This window comes from Psammomys obesus, unplaced genomic scaffold, assembly GCF_907164565.1.
Source record: "Psammomys obesus unplaced genomic scaffold, mPsaObe1.curated_primary_1811, whole genome shotgun sequence".
Lineage (NCBI taxonomy): Eukaryota > Metazoa > Chordata > Mammalia > Rodentia > Muridae > Psammomys > Psammomys obesus.
The window spans coordinates 2,098,231-2,118,653 of NW_026585609.1; the positions used below are offsets into that span (position 1 = coordinate 2,098,231).

Consider the following 20,423-nt stretch of genomic DNA (forward strand, 5'->3'; position numbering starts at 1 on the left):
TTTCACCTTACACCCCTCAGAAAGGCAAAAGTTAAAAACTCAAGTGACAACATATGCTAGAGAGGTTGTGGAAAATTGAGAACACTCCTCCATTGCTGGTGGAAATGTAAACTTGTACAACCACTTTGGAAATCAATCTGGTGCTTTCTCAGACAATTAGGAATACTGCTACATTAAGATCTAGCTATACTACTCCTAGGCATATATCCAAAAGAAGCTCAAGTACACAACAAGGATATTTGCTCAACCATGTTTGTAGCAGCTTTATTCGTAATAGCCAGAAATAGGAAACAACCCAGATGTCCATCAACGGAGGAATGGATACACAAGTTGTGGTACTTTTACACAATGGAATACTACTCAGCAATTAAAAACAAGGAAATCATGAAATTTGCAGGCAAATGGTGGGATCTAGAAAAGAACATCCTGAGTGAGGTATCCCAGGATCATAAAGAAACACGTGGTACATACTCACTTATATAGTCCTATAAGATAGGATAAATACTAAAATATGTGCACCTAAAGAAGATAAAGAAGGAAGAGGACCCAGGGTAAGATGATTAATCCTCACTTAGAAAGACAAATGGGATGGACATGGGAAGTAGGAGAAAACAAGAAACAGGACAGAAGCCTACCACATAGGGCCTCTGAAAGACTCTACCTAGCAGCGTATCAAAGCAGATGCTGATACTCATAACCAAACCTTCAGTAGAATGCAGGGAATCCTGTGATAAAAGGGGGAGTATGACTGGGAGAGGACAGGAGTTCCACAAGGACAAAATATATCAGGGCACGGGGGTCTTCTATGAGACTGTTTCTCCAACCAAGGACCATGTACAGATATAACCTAGAACCCCTGCTCAGATGTAGCCCATGGTAGCTCAGTATCCAAGTGGGTTACCCTCATAAGGGGGACAGGAACTATTCCTGACATGAACTCAATGCCTGGCTCCTTTACTTCTCCCTGCCCTCCGAGGTAGGAACAGCCTTGCGTGGCCACAGAGGAGGACATTGCAGCCAGTACTGAAGAGACCTGATAAGCTAGGGTCAGACGGAAGGGGAGGCGGACCTTCTCTAGCAGTGGACTTGGAAAGGGACAGGGAAGAGATGGGGGAGGGAGGATGGCTATGGCTAGGATACAAAGTAAATAACCTGTGATTAATATTTTAAAAATAAAAATTTAAAAAAAGAAAAAAATATAATTCATGGTCTCAAATACCCATGTGATTGAAAACTTGGTCCCCAGATTCCATCCCACTTTGTGGAGATAGGGGAACTTTCAGGATGTAGAGCCCAGCTGGAAGCAGCAGGTCAGTGTGTGGCAGGCCCTGGGAAAAGCCAGCCCCACTTCCTGTCCACTCCCTGTTTCAGATATCAGCACTTATACAAGGAGATAACATTCAGTGCACGAACAATTTCAGCTTCTAGCATTTGGGGAAATAAAACTTAAAATGGAAACCCATGATTGATTCTTCCCTAACTCTCAAGGAGCATCCACTTGGAATGGGACTTCTTTTGTGTATTAGGGAATTGTATGTTTTCTAATTGTGTAGTGTTTCTTTTAAACATGAAATTTTTAAATTATATCAAAACAATCAAATCAAGCAATTAGAGTTATCTTTAATAAGAGCATAAATGAATACTAACAATATATTTAACTCAACTTAATTAAATATTAAATAAACACAATGAGATATTTAAATTTATTTTATTATGAGTTGGAAGAATATTTTGTGAAATTTTTTGATCTTCATATGTCAATTGATATTCTTATTTGCTTGTTTAGTTTTGAACTGAGAATTCTAAGCACTGAGTAAATCCTAACATCTTCTTAAGGGACTAGTTTGCTTACATGGGAAATCATTTTGCACATATACACTTAAGCATGATGCAACCTCTGGTTTCTTCTCACTAAATCAACCTTACCATTTAGCTGGTTGCTTTACTTCTCATAATTATTTAAAAACAAATCATTCAAGGAAAGTGAGCCAAGAGTTTGAACACAAATTACAAGCCACTGACAAAACCGCTTAAGATAATTTCCTGTCCCTATCACATCTACGCTGTATCTTCTAAGAATATAAAATTCCACATTAGAAAACGGAAGTGTTGCCAGAGTTCACAGTTTGCCATCTCTTACTAATGAAAGCATCAACACTGACATCTTCTATTAATTTAGCTTAAGACTCCAAAAGACCCTTTAGGTTTCTTATTGCATAAATTAGCAAGAAATCAATGAAAAATGGAAAATTTGTATTGATTTAATTTTTTTGTTTTATTTTTATGTGTATATATTTTTAATTCTTTCAATGTGGTTGTTTATTGTTTGTTTGGCTGGTTAGTTTTGATGTTAGCTATCTCTAATTTTGTTATTTATTTTAAAACATGAACCTATATATGAATGAGTGAGGAAGTTTTAGGAACAGAAATATCTTCTAAATTAGGCAGTGACTCAACTCTTTAATCTTTCATCATTTAGTAGGAAGCCAAAGCCTTTACATAAATGCACATTTCTTATATATAAGACAAAAGGCTCAAGTGGATAAAACAAAGAGGACTAAAGAAAATGCATTAAAATTTCAAAGTAACAGAAAAGTTTCCATTAGATAAATGGTAATTTCATGAGAAAAACAATCTCCTTGATTGCATGATATTAATTTTTGGATTGGCGAGGAGGCAAAGGCCACTGCAGAAACATTCCCTAGAAATCAATGTTTTCAGTGGAGAGACATGCATGTGCTGGCCGCTCACAAGATTCAGCGGGTAGGAGGCTCTGACATGAATGTTCCATGTGGGAGAGTGAGCCTGCGTTAATTTAGGCCTGAGCCACAGGCTCAAAGGCTTATGCAATTAAATGAGTTACAGATGCACCAGGAATCCAACTACCAATGAGCAAGGGCAGTTCTGACAGAGGAGCCATCTTTTAATCAAAATTTAAATGGAAAAAATATTCTTACTTGAGTATAAAGAAGAAAAATCAGTCAGCAAGGTGATCAATGATAGTTTTTCAGAAATTGTTTTATTATATTAACCAGCTCCAGGGACTTGAGATTTTGTATGCAGAACTAGTCACTGAGTGGATCACAAAATAGAGAAACGTTTTCAAAAACAGAAACTTCAATATTTATGAAAAAAGCGATACTCACCTTCTTACTTTGTTGCAAAAGGAGGCCAGTCTCTTGTTACTCCCTTGGGGTACAGACACTATTTCAATGGGACAACCAATTCTCTGGAAATAAAGATTGTTAAATTAATACAGCTCCACACAGAAAAAATAGACCAACATATTTGTGTAATTTGCTTTCATTCTAAAGATTAGTTTGGATTTATTTTTAAATCTATTGAGGTAATATTTGCATGTAGAAAAATGTGTAGGTACATACTTTTAGTTTTCAGGAATGCGTACATCTGTGCTATTAATAACTAGGGAAAATACTGACCAGTGCTTTCCTTTAAAAGTTTCCCTACATCTCTGATAGCTTAACCCACCAACCTCCTTTGTAAGGTTGGGTACTTAGATTTCTATTATCGTTTTTTACATATGTGCTTTTGTTTTTGGCATCTGTAACTAGGTGACATTTCTTCTTAAAACGTCTTTGTGCTGCCACGTATCACAGCCCACTGTTTAAAAGCACGAGCATCAGCATGGTCTCGTGTAACCACCCCTGTGATTCCTTAGGCCAGCCTCCTCCTCGTGGGTATTTGAATTGTTGATAGCTTTTGGGAAGTGTGAAGAAATAATTTGTTCATATCTAAGTGCTTTGGCAGTCATATGTTTAATAAGTTGGTAGCATATTAATTAGGCTTTCTGATAGAGGGTGCATACGCAGCTACTTTAAAATCACTTCGCCTCGTGCCTTTTGAAGCTCTATTGTCAACTGTGTACATATTAACTTCATTATCTCTTCCAGATGACTCATCACTGCAGCACGACTTCTTTACCTCCAACACTGACTTAAATCAATTTTTTTTCAGCCATTAGAACCACAGCAATCTTCGTTTTCAGGCTGAGAGTTAAATTCTTGGTTATCTTATTTTCAATCTATCTGTTCCTGTGTTTCTCAAATTAATCTTTAGATGACGGTAACTGTGCCGTTATGTCCTGTTTTATGTTTATTATTTGGATATTTCAATGTATTTATGTTTAACACATTTATAAAAATGGTTTGGTTTGGGGTCTTTAGGTTAACATGTTTTTATGTGCGTTTTTAATTTTTCCTTTTCTAATTTCCCTTAATTATTCATTTTTATTTAAATTTCTACTTATTTCCTGTTTCAGTGTAATTCCACTAGTGAATTACCATTGTTTTGTCTTGGCCCCCAGGGTCTTTGGTCCTCCTACCTCAGGCCCTGCACACTGGCCCCCACTGCCTCTGATTCCACTGTCTGACTCCACCCTTTGGTGAGAAGTTTCACTCCATCAGAGGGTTGTCATCCTGCCTGATGTCTCCTTCCAACTCATTGTGATACTTTTCTGTTGTTTTGATCTTACGTACGTGGACATGGTTCGCGTGTATTTGGATTACTTTGCATTTATTTGCCAGTTGTTGCTTCTCTGAATCTACAATTAGTTATTTTCAATTAAATTCAGGAAAACTTCTCAACAACATCTCTTGGGCCTCCCGAATAACAGCATCGTACTTGGCCAAGCTGCTGTAAACCCCTGGGACTTCTGAACCCACCCACTGGATCGCTTTCCCTTTGACAGCACAATGCCCAGTGAACCCAGGCTGCTTTCATAGCCTTTAGCTAACAGCCCAGCTTTGCTCTCCAAGGCAGGAGAGGTGATGTCATCTGGGCACCATCAGACTGCACAGCTGCAAGGAGCTGCCATCCAGGCACGAGCCAGGATGCTGGCAGCTCTTAGGGAATCTGTACCCTGTGCTGCCTGTTGTCCAAGTCTAAATTCAGCTGCTTTACTTATTTTGTCTAATTTTAACAATATTTATAACATTGGGGGAAATTTACTGATTGTTGTACTCCTGTGATATGAATTAGATATCCTTAAGGTATGTTCAGTTTTGAGTCAGATAAACTGAGATGGTATTTCTTATGCAATGACCTCCTTTCAGAGATAGGGATTCGTTTATGCATTTACATCTGTTGTTTTACTATGCTGTTATTGATCAGCAGAAGCTCCATTTGAGTCAATTCCTGAATTCAAGAAGCCTATCTTTACTGCCCCAGATTCTTTCTGTCTAGCATATCAAAGCATTATTTAACTATTCGTGAACCAGTTAAATAATCTTCCTAATGTGACTCAAATTACAGATGTAATGAAATGTATGTATGCTTTCATAACATAGCAAGGATATAACCTTCAAGTTATACTTTTGTCTATTAAAATGTATTTGTTTATTATATATATTAAATATAAATGTATAACACTAAAATAATAAAATGTCATAGATTATAAAAATATAATATGTTAATAAGTTTGATGAGCTAGGAAGAAATGATAGTTAAATAATTTTTTACCATAGTTGTTAATTTAAGAATATGGAATTTGTGAAAATAAGTAAAATGTTCTAAATAATACTAATGGATTTTCCTACATGAGATTATTTAACTTTAATACAAATTAATTCAGTTCTTTACTGAGTGGTTATTTCAAAGTTCATGTATATTGCACATACCTCTGTGTTTTCCAGTGATGTGCTGTCCCATGCTCTGGGTGGAAAGGAGTCTTTAGAGACCACCAGAGAAGGTTCTACAAGGTTCACGTCTCCACTCCCTTTTTTCTCTCTATTGGGTATGAAGTCCGCTGAGTAGGATGAATAATGAGAGAGGATGCTGCCTTCGAATCCCACACTGCGGCCACAATGTTCATTTCCTGATTGTCTCTGTGGGTTACATTCATCCAGGCCTGTGGGTGATGGGGTTAGAGCATCGAACCTGGTATCCCCAGGACTGTGACATCTTCCTGTGGGATTTCTCCAGGAGCCTCCCTCATCGATGATCTGATGTGTCGGTAATACAGCAGGATTAAAGCCAATGGCTGATGTTCTCCCAAAATGAAGCTGGGAGAGGTCAGGGCTCTGAGGAGTGAATTCTCTCAAGTACCTTGGGTGTGCTCCGTATATGGATTGCCATTCTGAACCCATGATTGTTGCATCAGGCACAAAAAATGTGTTTTCTTCGTTTTTGCTCTCAAACAGTGGAGGTTCCTTATTGATCTCTTCCACTACCTGATCGAAACCCAGTCTGACTTGTCGGGAAGAAAGGTGCTGGTTTGCATGGTGAAATTGTTGGTGATCATACTCACCTTTCTGTGGTTCAATGCGGTTTGGGTCTGTTTGCCAACTATATGCCATTTTTGATTTTGTGTAACTGAGAGGATTTATTTGGCTTCAAATATGTTCTTGATATTATGAAAGGAATTAAAACTCTCCTAGAATAAAAAAGGAAACAAAATTAGTCTTTAGTGACAAAGGCTTGCAAGAAACACATATGTATGTTGAATAAATATACAAAATGTTTGGGTTGTTCCCTTGGTGGTGAGACTTTCTTGAGTACAAAAATAGTCAGTCAGTATTAAGCATAGAGAATCTGAGGGAGACTGTTGACTGGATGGATTAATAATATTTTTGGATGGATAAACAGGCCTTCCTCAATGCTTTTTATCATTATTATTTTGAATATCTGTGCACGTCTTGTGTGCCTGGTGCCGAGGAGGTAAGAAAAGGGCAACAGTTCCCCCAGAACTGGAGATATACAGGCATTTGTGAGCCATTGTGTGGGTGCTGGGAACTCACTCAACCAGTCTTTGGGAGTATCAGCCAGTGTTCCTAACCACTGAGCCCTCCCTCCCACCTGCAAGCTTCTTTAACCCATAAAAACCCAATTTTCCTTGTACTGACCAGTGCTTCCTCAGGCGCTCAACTATGTGCACACTTGCATGGAAATGCCGAGGGGGGGTTGGGCAGTCTTTTTATCACCTGCCACTATCTCGTTAATGTGCACCGCCTTAATTCTTCCCTCCCCCGATAACTAGAGAGTTTCTACTCCAAAACTCCTTAAGTGTAAGTAATTGGAAACTCTTTTGTCCACTTCTCTAGAACCACTTCCATTAAACCCTTTAATGAGTTTCATGCCATTAAATTCAAGAGTTTTTCCCTTCATTTGAAAAAGCTTTCGTCCGTTGCAGCATTTGATGTGCACTCCCCATTCTTCCTTCTGTGTCGTGCTGTCATTGTGGCTCATTACTGATAACTACACTCAGAATTTTTCCCTCTTGTTATTTCTCAAGCACTCCTTTATCTATTCATTATTTTCTTCCTGATTCCCTTTGGAGTTTATTTCCTCCCACGTCATTCTCTCATTGTAGGCTATCTCATTTCTTTTATGGTACAGAGATTTAATTTAGGTGTAGTTTTGTCTATGGGTACCTAAGTGTGGGTATGGGTGAGGGTACCTGTAGAAATCAGAAGAGAGCTCCAAATCCACTGGAGCTAAGTTGTGGGCAGTTGTGAGCTGCCCACTGCTGGATGCTCAGGACTGAACTTGGGCTTTTGAGGGAGCAGCCAGCATGCTCATTCACTGATCCAAATCTCCAGCCCTTTCAGTGGCTTAAATTATTATCTGCTTACTATGACTTCACCTAGGACCCCTGAACCTACTTGGTGTTTTCATTCAAGAAATTTTTACTGTGATATCATTTATGTAAAGTTTAAAAAATACTCATACTTCTTTATAGTATTAGAAGAAAGGATAATTTTCTGGTTTTGTTTACCTGTTCTGCTTAAATAGGATATATAGAATCACTTTTCAGCTTCTGAACTTTGTACATCTTAAGGTCCATTGATAACTTTTTACCTAAAATCTTTTTTGTTGTTTTTGAACTGCAAATTTCTTTTTAAAATTTTTTAAATTTTAATTGTAATTTTTTATAATTTATTCATTTATAGCCAGATTGCATGCCCTTCCTCATCTACTCCCAGTCTTACCCTCCTCCCTCTTCCCTGCATCCTCCTCTAGTCCACTGAAAAGGGTAGTCCTCCTCTCCTGCCATCTGATCCTAGCCTAAAAGGGGAAATAGAAGAACCCACAGGGGACAGGAGCTCTACAAGGAGATCAATAAAGCCAAAAATCTAGGCCAGGGGGCCTGCAGAGACTGATGCACCAACCAAGGACCATGCTTGTAGAAGACCTAGACCCCTGCTCAGATGTAGGCCATAGCAGTTCAGTCTCCATGTGGGTTCCATAGTAAAGGGAACATGGGCTGTGTCTTACATGGACTCTGTTGCCTGCTCTTTGATCACCTCCTCCTGGTGGTAGCCTTACCAGGCCAGAGAGGAAGAAGATCCAGGCAGTCTTGATGAGACTTGATAGGCTAGGGTCACCTAAAATCTTTTAGCTAATCCATAGCAATATTGAGTTAAGATGACAGTAATGACTTTACTTTTGTGCTAGTTTGGCATATGGCTACATTTCCATATAACATGAAGTAGTGTGGCTGTTTGTTAAATCTCAGTTACCCCAAATTCATCTTATGTCCATTGTTTTCTGTGGCCCCATGGCCCCATCATGCTCCTCGTCCTTAAACTAGACACCACAGTTTCATCATTGAATCTTCTCTCTCCTTTAGTCTCCTGTATCCAGAGAGCCACCAGTTGGTTTCTCACATGAACATGTCTTGGATCTAACTCCCTCACTCTTGTTTACCAGTCCCCATTTTAAATTCAAAATCCATCAGCTTTCATCTGAAATTATTAGTCTCAAACTGCTTCTGCATTTTCCGCAACCCATTTGGTCTTCATTTTTTTTTTCACATTTTAATGTTTTATTTCAGAAACTAACTACACATTTCCATGGTTACAGGGGTTTCAGTGGTTTTCCACATGATTTTAGCTTCCTACATGACCTGGCTCTGCACTCCATCTCAGCTGATATTATGTAATTCAATTACCTTCTATATGTGGCATTACATGGCAGCCTCCAGAACACTCGGAAAGGCTGTGTTCTCACTCTTGATGGATTTCCATGGATTAGACTGAATATTCACCTTCTAACTGGAGTATTCTATTCTTTCGTTAACGTGGCTCAGGTGAACTTTCTGTCTGTCTGTCTGTCTGTCTCTCTGTTTCTCTCTCATTTCACTTTATAATCTAGGCAGCTCTGGACCACATGCCCTAGCCTAGGATGGCCTCAAACTCACACAGATATTCTTTATTCGTCCAGAATTACAGGCATGAGCATGAGCCATTTTTTTTTTTTTAAATAAAGAAAATGTTTCAGACTGGATTAGGCTCTACTGCTTCATCTGCATTGTTCTCCCTCATGGCATTTCCTACACTTTTAATTGTATGGAACACTTCCCTTTTCCCTTCTACCATCAGCTCTTTTACTTTTCTCACTTATCACTCGGTACCTACCACGTTACTTCACTTCTGGAACTCGCTCATTTGTATTAATTACACAAATGAGAGAGTGAACTGAAAAATGCAGTCAAGGTATGAGGGAAGGCAGAATAAACAGGCTTGGGATGCATTCCTTCTCACCCAGTAAGTGCGGTATGCGGATAACAGCAGCTAGGTCTCCTCCGCTGAGAGGATCCAGCATCTTCTGCACCGAAGCAAGCTTCTGGAAATTGCCTCGGTTGAGTTAGTTGAGAGGGGTAACCCACCTACGCTGAGAGGAACCATTGCAGAAATGGATTACTGGGCTATGCAGCTGGAGAAAGGGAGCCAGGAAGCAGCATCCATCCATTCTTCTCTATTTCCGCTTACGGGTGTCATGTGACCAGCTGCTCACAGCTCCCGCTGCCTTGGCTTCCCCATCAGGCTGGACAGGACTTTAAACTATGAGCTAAAACCAACCCTGTCTTTCTAAACTGACTTCTTGCTAGACTTTCAACACAGCGTGCAGAAAGGAATATGAGGAATTAAAAACAAAGAAATATATTAAAGGGGTAATTATGGTGCTGATCAACTGTCAGACTCATTTCTTCATTATTTGTTTATGAAATGGGAATTTGCTTTTGTTATATTTTTGTTAAAGATTTAAAAGATCACCTAATTAATTAATTATATTTATATTACTCTACGTACTCAGAAAAGCTATTGAATTGACAGCTTTGGAAATATTTTCAAGAGATATTTTAAAAGGTATAGAGAAAGAAATATTAAACAGAAAATTAAACAACATTTTGTGTAAGGGCTGGAGAGATGGCTCAGCAGTAGAGAGTGCGGGCAATACTTGTAGAGGTCTTGGGTTCAGCTCCAGAAACCCACATAGCAGCTCACAACTGTTTATAATTCTGGTTCTAGGTTATATGGCATCTTTTCTATGGCTTCTTAAGGCACTGAATACACATTTTACACAGACATGCATCCAAGCAAACATTTATACAAATAAAATAAACATTAATAAAATGTCAAATATTTTAATTTTATAAATATATAAACATAAATAAAGTTAAAATATTTTAAATTCTGCTAAAAATTTTGACATATATATATATATATATTTTCCCCCTTTCAAGAACTGACAGTTAAATAATTCCTTGTTTTATTGACAGCTGTGTCAAGAAGCATACTTTTTTTTTTTCACTATGGCATACTTTTTCATTCATCTGCCATAAAAGTCAGAATTTTCAAGCAGATGAACCACTGACTTCTACCGCCTGACCCATGGGTCTTCCTTAGCTGATAACACACTTCTTTTTATCCTATGATGAGATCTGTGGTCATGGTAACTCCTTATAACTCCTATAACACCCTGCAAGAGGTCAGTATTATGGGAGCTCACTAATTACCTGTCCTTTGAGAGAAATCACAGACAAAATAAGGCAGCATTCAAAGGGAGGCAACAGTAACTTAGTAACCCCAGAGTGTAGAATAGGACCACAAATGACATTTTCTCAAAGAAGCACAGAATAAAATGGACCTTTCTAAAAAGGTCAGTTCTTGCTCTAAAAATCTCTGAGTGTATCTGATACTTAACTGGGCAAAACTTAGAAGACAGCGCAGAGACTAAGTAATAGGATTAAATAAAGGTAATCTTGGGTTCACATGAATTGTAGGCACAGAAAACACACCAGGCATTTAGAATACAAAGAAGAAGAAGATAAAGCAGATGAAGATGATGCTAGCACAGTACTCATCAAAGGTACCTAAGCTAATCCATCTGTACTTTCAGAACGATGCAAGGATATGTGTAATCATTACAGCCAATGTAGTTTCTGGAAACACTTGGAAATGGAAGGTTGTTTTGAAATTCTGAAGCCTTTTATCTCCCGCACTGAGCTTGTATAGGCGTCGCCAGACACAAACGAAACATTCAGGCTTTAACCTCCCAGAACTCTAATCTCCTTCACTGCAATCTGGAGTATATTATCTATATTTGTTATACATCATAATATGTTCTTAATGTTTATATAACATGTTCTTCATTTCATCCTAATTTTTACGTTTTTAATTAGAAATTGAATGTTAGATTTTGCAAGCTCTCCTAGTATTTTCACTTAAGTGAATCCCATGGATAATGGCAGCACAGTTTCAGTCATCATTTTCACAAATCACACATTTTCTTGATCACAGTCCTACAGAAACCTCAGTTCCACTTAGACTCCTCAGAGCTTCTTGTGTCTGGATGATTTACAGCTGTCACTATTTTTGAAAGATACAACTTGACTCAAATAAATCAATTCATATCTTCAAACATGTACTTCCCAGTGTTTATATTTATTTATTCAGGAAAACTTTTCAAGCATTTTAGGTCAAGCTCAAGCATACAAAAAGATTTAAGAAAAGATAATGTGAAATGAAACTCTTGCTTCCCAGGAGGGCATAGCTCATATTTATAATTAAGCTCAGTATTCTAGAGTTATGATAGTGGACACCAGTTCCATTTGTGATGGGGGGGAGGGAGAAGGGAGTAGAGAGAATACTAAAAAACATATTTTTCCTGAAAATGTAAAATTTAGAATCATATCTGAGGCTCACATACTGGGTGAGTTATTATTGATCAGGTTTAACACCTCAGACATAACCTAGCATATACCAGGGAAAACATGTCAATAATTTATTTGCACATACTGTTGGAACATTAATAGTTCTGTTCGTTGGGTATGGGGTATGAAGACAGCCTTCAGTTCCTGTGTAGAAGCTTTGGGAAGTGGTCTAGCAGGATGCCTGTTTCAGGCCAGCTGGAGCCAGGTGCATCCCGAGAGCTTTAGAGATGGGCACTTGTGCAGATGCTTGTGTACAACCCAACAGAGCTTTGGAAAGCATCAGACATGCTTCACCTCCCACTAGGCAAACCTTTTCTTGTCCTCAGGACAAGGGGAGCTTGAAGCAGTTGAGGAAACCGTTTCCTTATGAAGAAAAACGAGCCCATAGACCTCCCCTACTCACACTCATGCTGTTGAATGCCTTTGTAACAGTTGAGAGACTGCAAAGATTATTTTCAACAACTTACTTGATGTTCAGAGACATCTTTTACACGAAACAAACTTATATAAGTGATAGGATTAGTCAAAGCACTCAACCTGTGTAGCTTCAATAATACAGAATTCTCAGTTTAATTTAAAGAAAAAAAAGGAGATTCAACAAGATGGCGGCACCAGGACAACTCTGCTTCTGACCAGCAGCAAAGCAGGATCGGCACAGAGACCAGCAGTCAGAACTCGCAGCCCTAAAACGCAAGTGACTGTGTTTCCCAGGTGAGAGGATACCACACGGTGGGGGATTCCATCAGCTTTAACTCACCCAGCTAAACCATGGAAGAGATCCTGGTTCCACCAGGCACTTGGTCGCCAGCCCAGAGCCACACGCCAGCATTCTCTGATGACTGTCCCAGACTGAACTGTGGGCACCACAACATCAGAGATTGAGATTTCCAATTGAGAGATAACCCCATGGTGCAGGAAAGGATTGGGACCGACCTTAGACATTCAGACATTCAGACATCCCTTGGAAAAGACTTGGGGTTCCATGGGTGCCGAGGAGCCAGCCCAGAGCCAGAGCCAGGGACCAGGCTCCAGCACAGAGCCCTGCCTGCATGCCTGACTCGCTGCCCCAGATAGAACTGTAGGCCCCAGGGCACCAGAGACTGAGTTTCTCTGTCGGGTGCAAACCAACAGGGAGGGGAACGGCTGGTCTGATCTCAGAGCACTCAGCCGATACCATCACCCTGAAAAGGTCTTGGAAAAATTACTCAGGTTCAGCAGATGCCCAGCACCCAATCCCCAGAAAGGCAGAAAGGCGGAGCCACCCAAGTCTGTGCCTGCGGGTTCTACTTGCCATCACAGACAAAACGGCTGTCCCCAAAGCAAAGACTGGGTGTCCCTGTCAGGAGGAAACCCCACAGCGGGGGGATCATCAGGTCCAACACTCAGGAAACCCAGCTCCAAAAGACTTTCTTGATTCATGCAGACTCTAGGCTCTAGCCTTCTACTGCAGTCTGTGAGCACTGTGCTCAGCTGCCATTACTGAGTACCACTAGGGCACTGGGGCACACAGCTCCATCCTCAGACCTACAAAAGCCAGAGAGTCATTACAGCAGCCCTCAGATACTGCTCCAAGGATCAACCAGTTATCCCTAGCTAAACTGACAAAACTGTGGGAATCCCTGGTTCTTCAATGGGGCTGCACCTAACAATTACACCTTAAAGGCAACAGCTGCTGCTCACTAAATTCAGAGCAAGAAAACCAGCAGCAGGGCAGCCATCACCAGGACCTCTCCTGATGAGAGGAGAGCCTTCCTGAACACCACAGTTACCACACAGGTCCATACACCTGAAGTGAACTGTGGCAATTCCTGAGAAGCACCACCATTCAGCTGACCATACCCAAAAAGCAGAGGAGAAATTCAGAACCCCCTCAAGTGGATTCTCCCCACCCAGGACTCAGCAGGTACCAGAAATTAACAGACAACACCTGAGACAGAGAGATGGGTAGAGGCCAGCGAAAAAGCACAACCAACAAAAGTCAAAGCAATATGGCATCCCCAGAACCCAGTTATCCAGGAACAAATAGACCTGAACACCCTAACATAAGTGAAATTGATGAAGATGACCTTACATCTATGCTTATGAAGAGGTTAATGGAGGAAGCAAATAAAATGCGTAAAGATTTAGGGGAAGATATAATAAAACAGATTATGGTCATCTGTAAAGAAATACAGGGCGATGCAGCCAAACAGCTTGTGGTGTTCAGAGAGGAAATGATTAAATCACTGAAAGAAATAAAAGAAACAAAGGAATGTTCAAACAAACAGCTGAAGGAATTGAAGGAACGAACAGGAAAATACAGTCAGGCAGGTGAAGGAAATCAACAAAACCGTTCAAGATCTGAAGATAGAATTGAAAGAATTAAAGAAAACACAAATGTGGGAAATCATGGAGAGGGAGAACCTAGGAAAGAAAACAGGAACTACAGAGGTAAGCATAACCAACAGACTACAAGAGATGGAAGAAAGAATCTCAGGTGTGGAAGATACAATGAAAGAAATCGATGTATCCATCAAAGAAAATAATAAATCTAAAAAATTCCTGACACAAGCCATCCAAGAAATCCAGACAATATAAAAGACAAAACCTAAGAATAATAAGAATAGAGGAAAAAGAAGATTCCCTCCTCCAAGGCCCAGAAAATATCTTCAACAAAATCATGGAAGAAAATTTCCCCAACTTAAAGGGGAGGCCTATAAGAATACAAGAGGCCTACGGAACACCTAATAAATTAGACCAGAAAAGAAAATTTTTCCACCATATAATAATCAAAATAGTAAGTATATAGAACAAAGAAAAAATACTAAAAGCTGCAAGGGAAAAAGGCCAAGTAACATATAATGACAAACCCATCAGAATCACACCTGACTTCTCAACAGAAACATGAAAGCCAGAAGAGCCTGGACAGCTATCATGCAGACCCTAAGAGAACACAGATGTCAGCCTAGGCTACTGTACCCAGCAAAACTCTCAGTCCTCATATATGGAGAAAACAAGATATTCAATGACAAAAACAAATTTCAACAATACCTACACACAAATCCAGCATTGCAGAAGATACTAGAAGAAAAAATACAAACCAAGAAAATTAACTACTTTCAAGAAAACACAGGAAATAAATAACTTCACTACAGCAAAACCAAAAGTAGCCAAACACACAAACACACTACCATAGCTAACATCAATGTCAAAGGATCTAACAGCCACTGGTCATTAATCTCCCTCAATATCAATGGATTCAATTCTCCAATAAAAAGGCATAGACTAACAGAATGGATGCATAAACAAGACCCAACAATCTGTTGCATACAAGAAACACACCTAAATCACAAAGATAGACATTACCTGAGAGTAAAGGGCTAGAAGATGGTTTTCTAAGCAAATGGACCCAAGAAGCAAGCAGGAGTAGCCATTAATAATAAAATAGATTTTCAACCAAAATTAATTAAAAGAGATGGAGAAGGATACTTCATACTCATTAAGGGAAAAATCCACCAGGAAGATATCACAATCCTGAACATCTATGCCCCAAATGCAAGGGCACCCACATTTGTAAAAGAAACTTTAATAAAACTTAAACTACACATAGACCCCCACACATTAATAGTTGGAGACGTCAACACCCCACTCTCAACAAAGGACAGGTCAACAAAACAGAAATTAACCAAAGAAATAATAACTCTAATAGAGGTCATGAATCAAATGGACCTCACAGACATCTACAGAATCTTTCACCCAAACACAAAAGATTTTACCTTCTTCTCAGCATCTCATGGAATCTTCTCCAAAATAGACTGTATAGTTGGTCACAAAACAAGACTCAGCAGATACAAAAAGATTGAAATAATCCCTCGTATCCTATCTGATCACCATGGACTAAAGCTGGACCTCAATCACAAAAATAGCAAAAGGCCTACACACACATGGAAACTGAACAACTTGCTACTGAATGACAGCTGGGTCAGAGAAGAAATAAAGAAAGAAATTAAAGACTTCCTAGAATTCAATGAAAATGAAGGCACAACATATCCAAAATTATGGGACACAGTAAAAGCAGTGCTAAGAGGAAAGTTTATAGCACTAAATGCCTTCAAGAAGAAATTCAAAACATCTCATGCAAGCAGCTAAATGGCTCACTTAAAAGCCCTAGGAAAAAAAAAAAAGAAAGAAGCAGACACACCAAAGAGGAGTAGATGGCTGAGAAGGAGTCTGATAATTGGAATTCTGCCTCCTGGCCTTGGCAGATGCGGGTCTTATCCATAGTTCCATTTCTCAGAGACTATCCTTGGAGGTCTCTGTAGGCTCTGAGCCTGAGAAATAGCAAGCTCCCTGCAACCTTGGGAACCAGATAGCAGACTTTGTGTGACCTTGAGTGAATTCTTGGTTGCCTTGCCAGGTGGCACAGATGTGTTGCTACTGTGAAAAAAACCTTGCTTGTACCCTTTGCTTTATAAGTGTTGTTTGCACATTCAGTAAACTGAGACTTAATCAGGAATCTGTCTTGTCTCCATTCTTCGCTTCTCTGTCCCCCAATTTCCACTCCCTCTTTCAGGTGGAGCCTGTTTGACTAGCCCGCAGGATGGGTCATGGCTAGAAATAATCAAACTCAGGGTTAAAATCAATAAATTAGAAACAAATAAAACAATTCAAAGAATCAATGAAACCAAAAGCTGGTTCTTTGAGAAAATCAACAAGATAGACAAACCCTTAGCCAAACTAACTAAAAGGCAGAGAGAAACTATCCAAATCAACAAAATCAGAAACAAAAAGGGGGACATAACTACAGACACTGAAGAAATCCAAACAATAATTAGGTCTTACTTCCAAAATCTATATGCCACAAAATTTGAAAATCTAAATGAAATGGGCAATTTTCTTGACCGAGTCTACATACCAAATCTGAATCAAGACCAGGCAAACCAATTAAATAGTCCTATATCCCCTAAGAAAATAGAAGCTGTCATCAAAAGTCTCCCATGCAAAAAAAAAAAAAAGCCCAGGGCCAGATGGTTTCAGCGCAGAATTCTAGCAGAACTTCAAAGAAGAGCTAACACCAATACTCTTCAAACTATTCCATAAAATACAAACAGAAGGAACACCACCAAACTCGTTCTATGAAGCCATAGTCACCTTGGTACCTAAACCTCACAAAGACCCAACAAAGAAAGAGAATTTCAGGCCAATCTCCCTCATGAACATTGATGCAAAAATACTCAACAAAATACCTGCATACCGAATCCAAGAACACATCAAAGATATCATCCACTACGACCAAGTAGGCTTCACCCCAGACATGCAGGGGTGGTTCAATATATGGAAATCCATCAATGTAATCCACCACATAAACAAACCAAAGGAGAAAAACTACATGATCATCTCCTTAGATGCTGAAAAGGCATTTGACAAAATCCAGCATCCATTCATATTTAAAGTCTTGGAGAGATCAGGGATACATGGCACATACCTGAACATAGTAAAGGCAATATACAACAAGCCTATAGCCAACATCAAACACAATGGAGAGAGACTTAAATCATTCCCACTGAAATCAGGAACAAGGCAAGTCTGCCCACTCTCTCCATATCTCTTCAACATTGTTCTTGAAGTCCTTGCTAGAGCAATAATACAACTGAAGAAGATCAAAGGGACACAAATTGGAAAGGAAGAAGTCAAAGTATCACTATTTGCAGATGATATGAGAGTATACCTGAGTGACCCCAAAAATTCTACCAGGGAACTCCTACAGCTGATAAACATCTTCAGCAAAGTGGCTGGATACAAAATTAACTCAAAAAAAATCAGTAGCTCTCCTGTATACAAAAGACAAAAGGGCCAAGAAAGAAATTAGGGAAACAACATCCTTCACAGTAGCCACAAAGGACATAAAGTACCTTGGAGTGAACCTAACCAAGCAAGTCAAAGATTTGTATGAAAAAAATTTCAAGTCTCTGAAGAAAGAATTGGAAGAAGATATCAGAAGATGGAAAGATCTCCCATGTTCATGGCTTGGCAGGATTAATATAGTGAAAATGTCCATCTTACCAAAAGCAATCTACAGATTCAATGCAGTTCCCATCAAATAACCAACACAATTCTGTACAGACCTTGAAAGAAAATATTTAACCTTCATATGGAACAACAAGAAACTCAGAATTGCTAAAACAATTCTCTACAATAAAAGATATTCAGGAGGTATCTCCATCCCTGATCTCAAGCTGTACTATAGAGCAACAATACTAAAAACTGCATGGTACTGGCATAGAAAGAGACTGGTGGATCAATGGAATCAAATAGAAGACCCTGACATAAATCCACACACTTATGGACACCTGATTTTTGACAAAGATGCCAAAACCACTCAATGGAAAAAAGACAGCATCTTCAACAAATGGTGTTGGTCTAACTGGATGTCTACATGTAGAAAAATGCAAATAGATCCATATTTATCACCCTGCATAAAACTAAAGTCCAAGTGGATCAAGGACCTCAACATAAAACCAGACACACTAAACCGCTTAGAAGAAAAAGTGGGGAAGAGCCTTGAACTCACTGGCACAGGAGATAACTTTCTGAACAGAACACCAACAGCACAGGCTCTAAAAGCAACAATCAATAAATGGGACCTCATGAAACTGAAAAGCTTCTGTAAAGCAAAGGACACTGTCATCAGAACAAAACAACAGCCTACAGATTGGGAAAGGATCTTCACCAACCCTATATCTGACAGAGTACTAATATCCAGTATCTATAAAGAACTAAAGAAGTTAAACAGCAAAAAATCAAGTAATCCAATTAAAAATGGAGTACAGAGCTAAACAGAGAATTCTCTTTTTTAATTTTTTCCTTGTTTGTTTTTTTAATTTTATTTTTTTTATTAATTACACTTTATTCACTTTGTATACCTCTATAAGCCCTTCCCTCCTCCCCTCCCGATCCCACCCTCCCTCTCCCTTCTTCACGCATGCTCCTCCCCAAGTCCAATGATAGGGGAGGTCCTCTTCTCCTTCCTTCTGATCTTAGTCTATCAGATCACATCAGGAGTGGCTGCACAGGGTATATACTCACTTGTATAGACATATAATATAGGGTGTAAAATCTGTACACCTAAAGAAACTAATCAAGAGGGAGGACTCTTGCTAAAATGCTCAATTCCTATCCAGAAAGGCAGAGAGGATGGACATCAGAAGAAGAAGAAAACAGGAAACAAGTCAGGAGCCTGACACAGAGGACCTCTGAAAGGCTCTGCCCTGCAGACTATCAATGCAGATGCTGAGACTTATGGGCAACCTTTGGGCAGAGTGCAGGGAATCTTAGGAAAGAAGTGGGAAACAGTAAGATCTGTAGAGGACAGGAACTCCACAAGGAGAGCAACAGAACCAAAAATTCTGAGCACAGGGGTCTTTCCTGAGACTGATACTCCAACCAAGGACTATGCATGGAAGTAACCTAAGACCCCTGCACAGATGTAGCCCATGGCATTTCAATATCCAAGTGGGTTCCATTGTAAGAGGAACAGGGACTGTCTCTGACATTAACTGATTGGCCTGCTTTTTGATCACCTCCCCCTGAGGGGGGAGCAGCCTTACCAGGCCACAGAGGAAGACAATGCAGCCACTCCTGATGAGACCTAATTGACTAGGATCAGAAGGAAGGAGAGGAAGACCACCCCTATCAGTGGACTTGGGGAGGGGCATGCATGCAGAGGGTGGAGGAAGGAAGTGATTTGGAGGGGAGGAGGGAGGGAACCACATGGGGGATACAAAGTAAATAAAATGTAATTAATAAAGGATTTTTTTTTTAAAAAGAAGAGCTTTGTAGACAGGATTCAGTTGTAGCAGAGACAGGGTGTCAATTTTGCAAACCCACAAGAGAAACTATGAAGGAGGACAGACACAGAAATGGGAAAAGGCAGAGAGAGGAGGTGTCAAAGCTGAAACACGTGAAGGAAAGATCAGCATGTCAGGAGAAATGGCTGCAAGCAGCCCTAGGTGCTGAGTTCTGAGTCAAAAACCCCAACGCTGCTTAAAAATACCATTGGAAAGTTAGTGTCATCAGATGTTGACAGCAACTCAATGTGCAAGAGAATGGAAGTCTGATCTATGCTCTATTTAAAAAAAGAAAATTGACCTGGAACCTAGAAAGGATAATTAAAGCTCCCCGTATTGCCATGCCTATGGAAGACATGTTATTTATAAACTGCTGAATGACTTTGGGGATAATCAAAATGACAGACATATCAATGTAAGTACGGCTGGGAGTGTGCAGGCTCATCTGCTGTTGGCAATAGCAGTGGCGCAGACTGCGAGGCTACAAAAATAGAGGGTTTGTATTCTTTTATGTTTTTGGGAATGTGAAGTATAAGGCCCGTGTCTGATGGTGGCTTCCCTCAAAGAATGCTAGAGCAAAATAGGATAAGAAAAGGTGTATGTGTGTGTGTGTGTGTGTGTGTGTGTGTGTGTGTGTGTGTGTG

At 39.6% G+C, this 20,423-nt stretch overlaps 1 protein-coding gene across 5 annotated transcripts in view; it reads right to left on the reverse strand.

Annotated features, from left to right (window-relative positions):
• Pik3c2g (phosphatidylinositol-4-phosphate 3-kinase catalytic subunit type 2 gamma) overlaps positions 1–20,423 on the reverse strand; it is a 327,855-nt gene that overhangs the window by 287,910 nt on the left and 19,522 nt on the right. For 3 of the 5 annotated variants that reach the window (XM_055610373.1, XM_055610354.1, XM_055610395.1), the window contains exons 1-3: positions 9,501–9,559; positions 5,637–6,391; positions 3,147–3,229 (exon numbers count right to left, since the gene is read on the reverse strand). In XM_055610373.1, coding sequence (XP_055466348.1) covers positions 3,147–3,229; positions 5,637–6,314 — 761 coding nt within the window. In that variant the 5' untranslated portion in view covers positions 6,315–6,391; positions 9,501–9,559. Of the gene's footprint in view, positions 1–3,146; positions 3,230–5,636; positions 6,392–9,500; positions 9,560–20,423 lie in introns of those variants that run through there. The other 2 variants (XM_055610384.1, XM_055610362.1) reach the window with 2 other exon arrangements.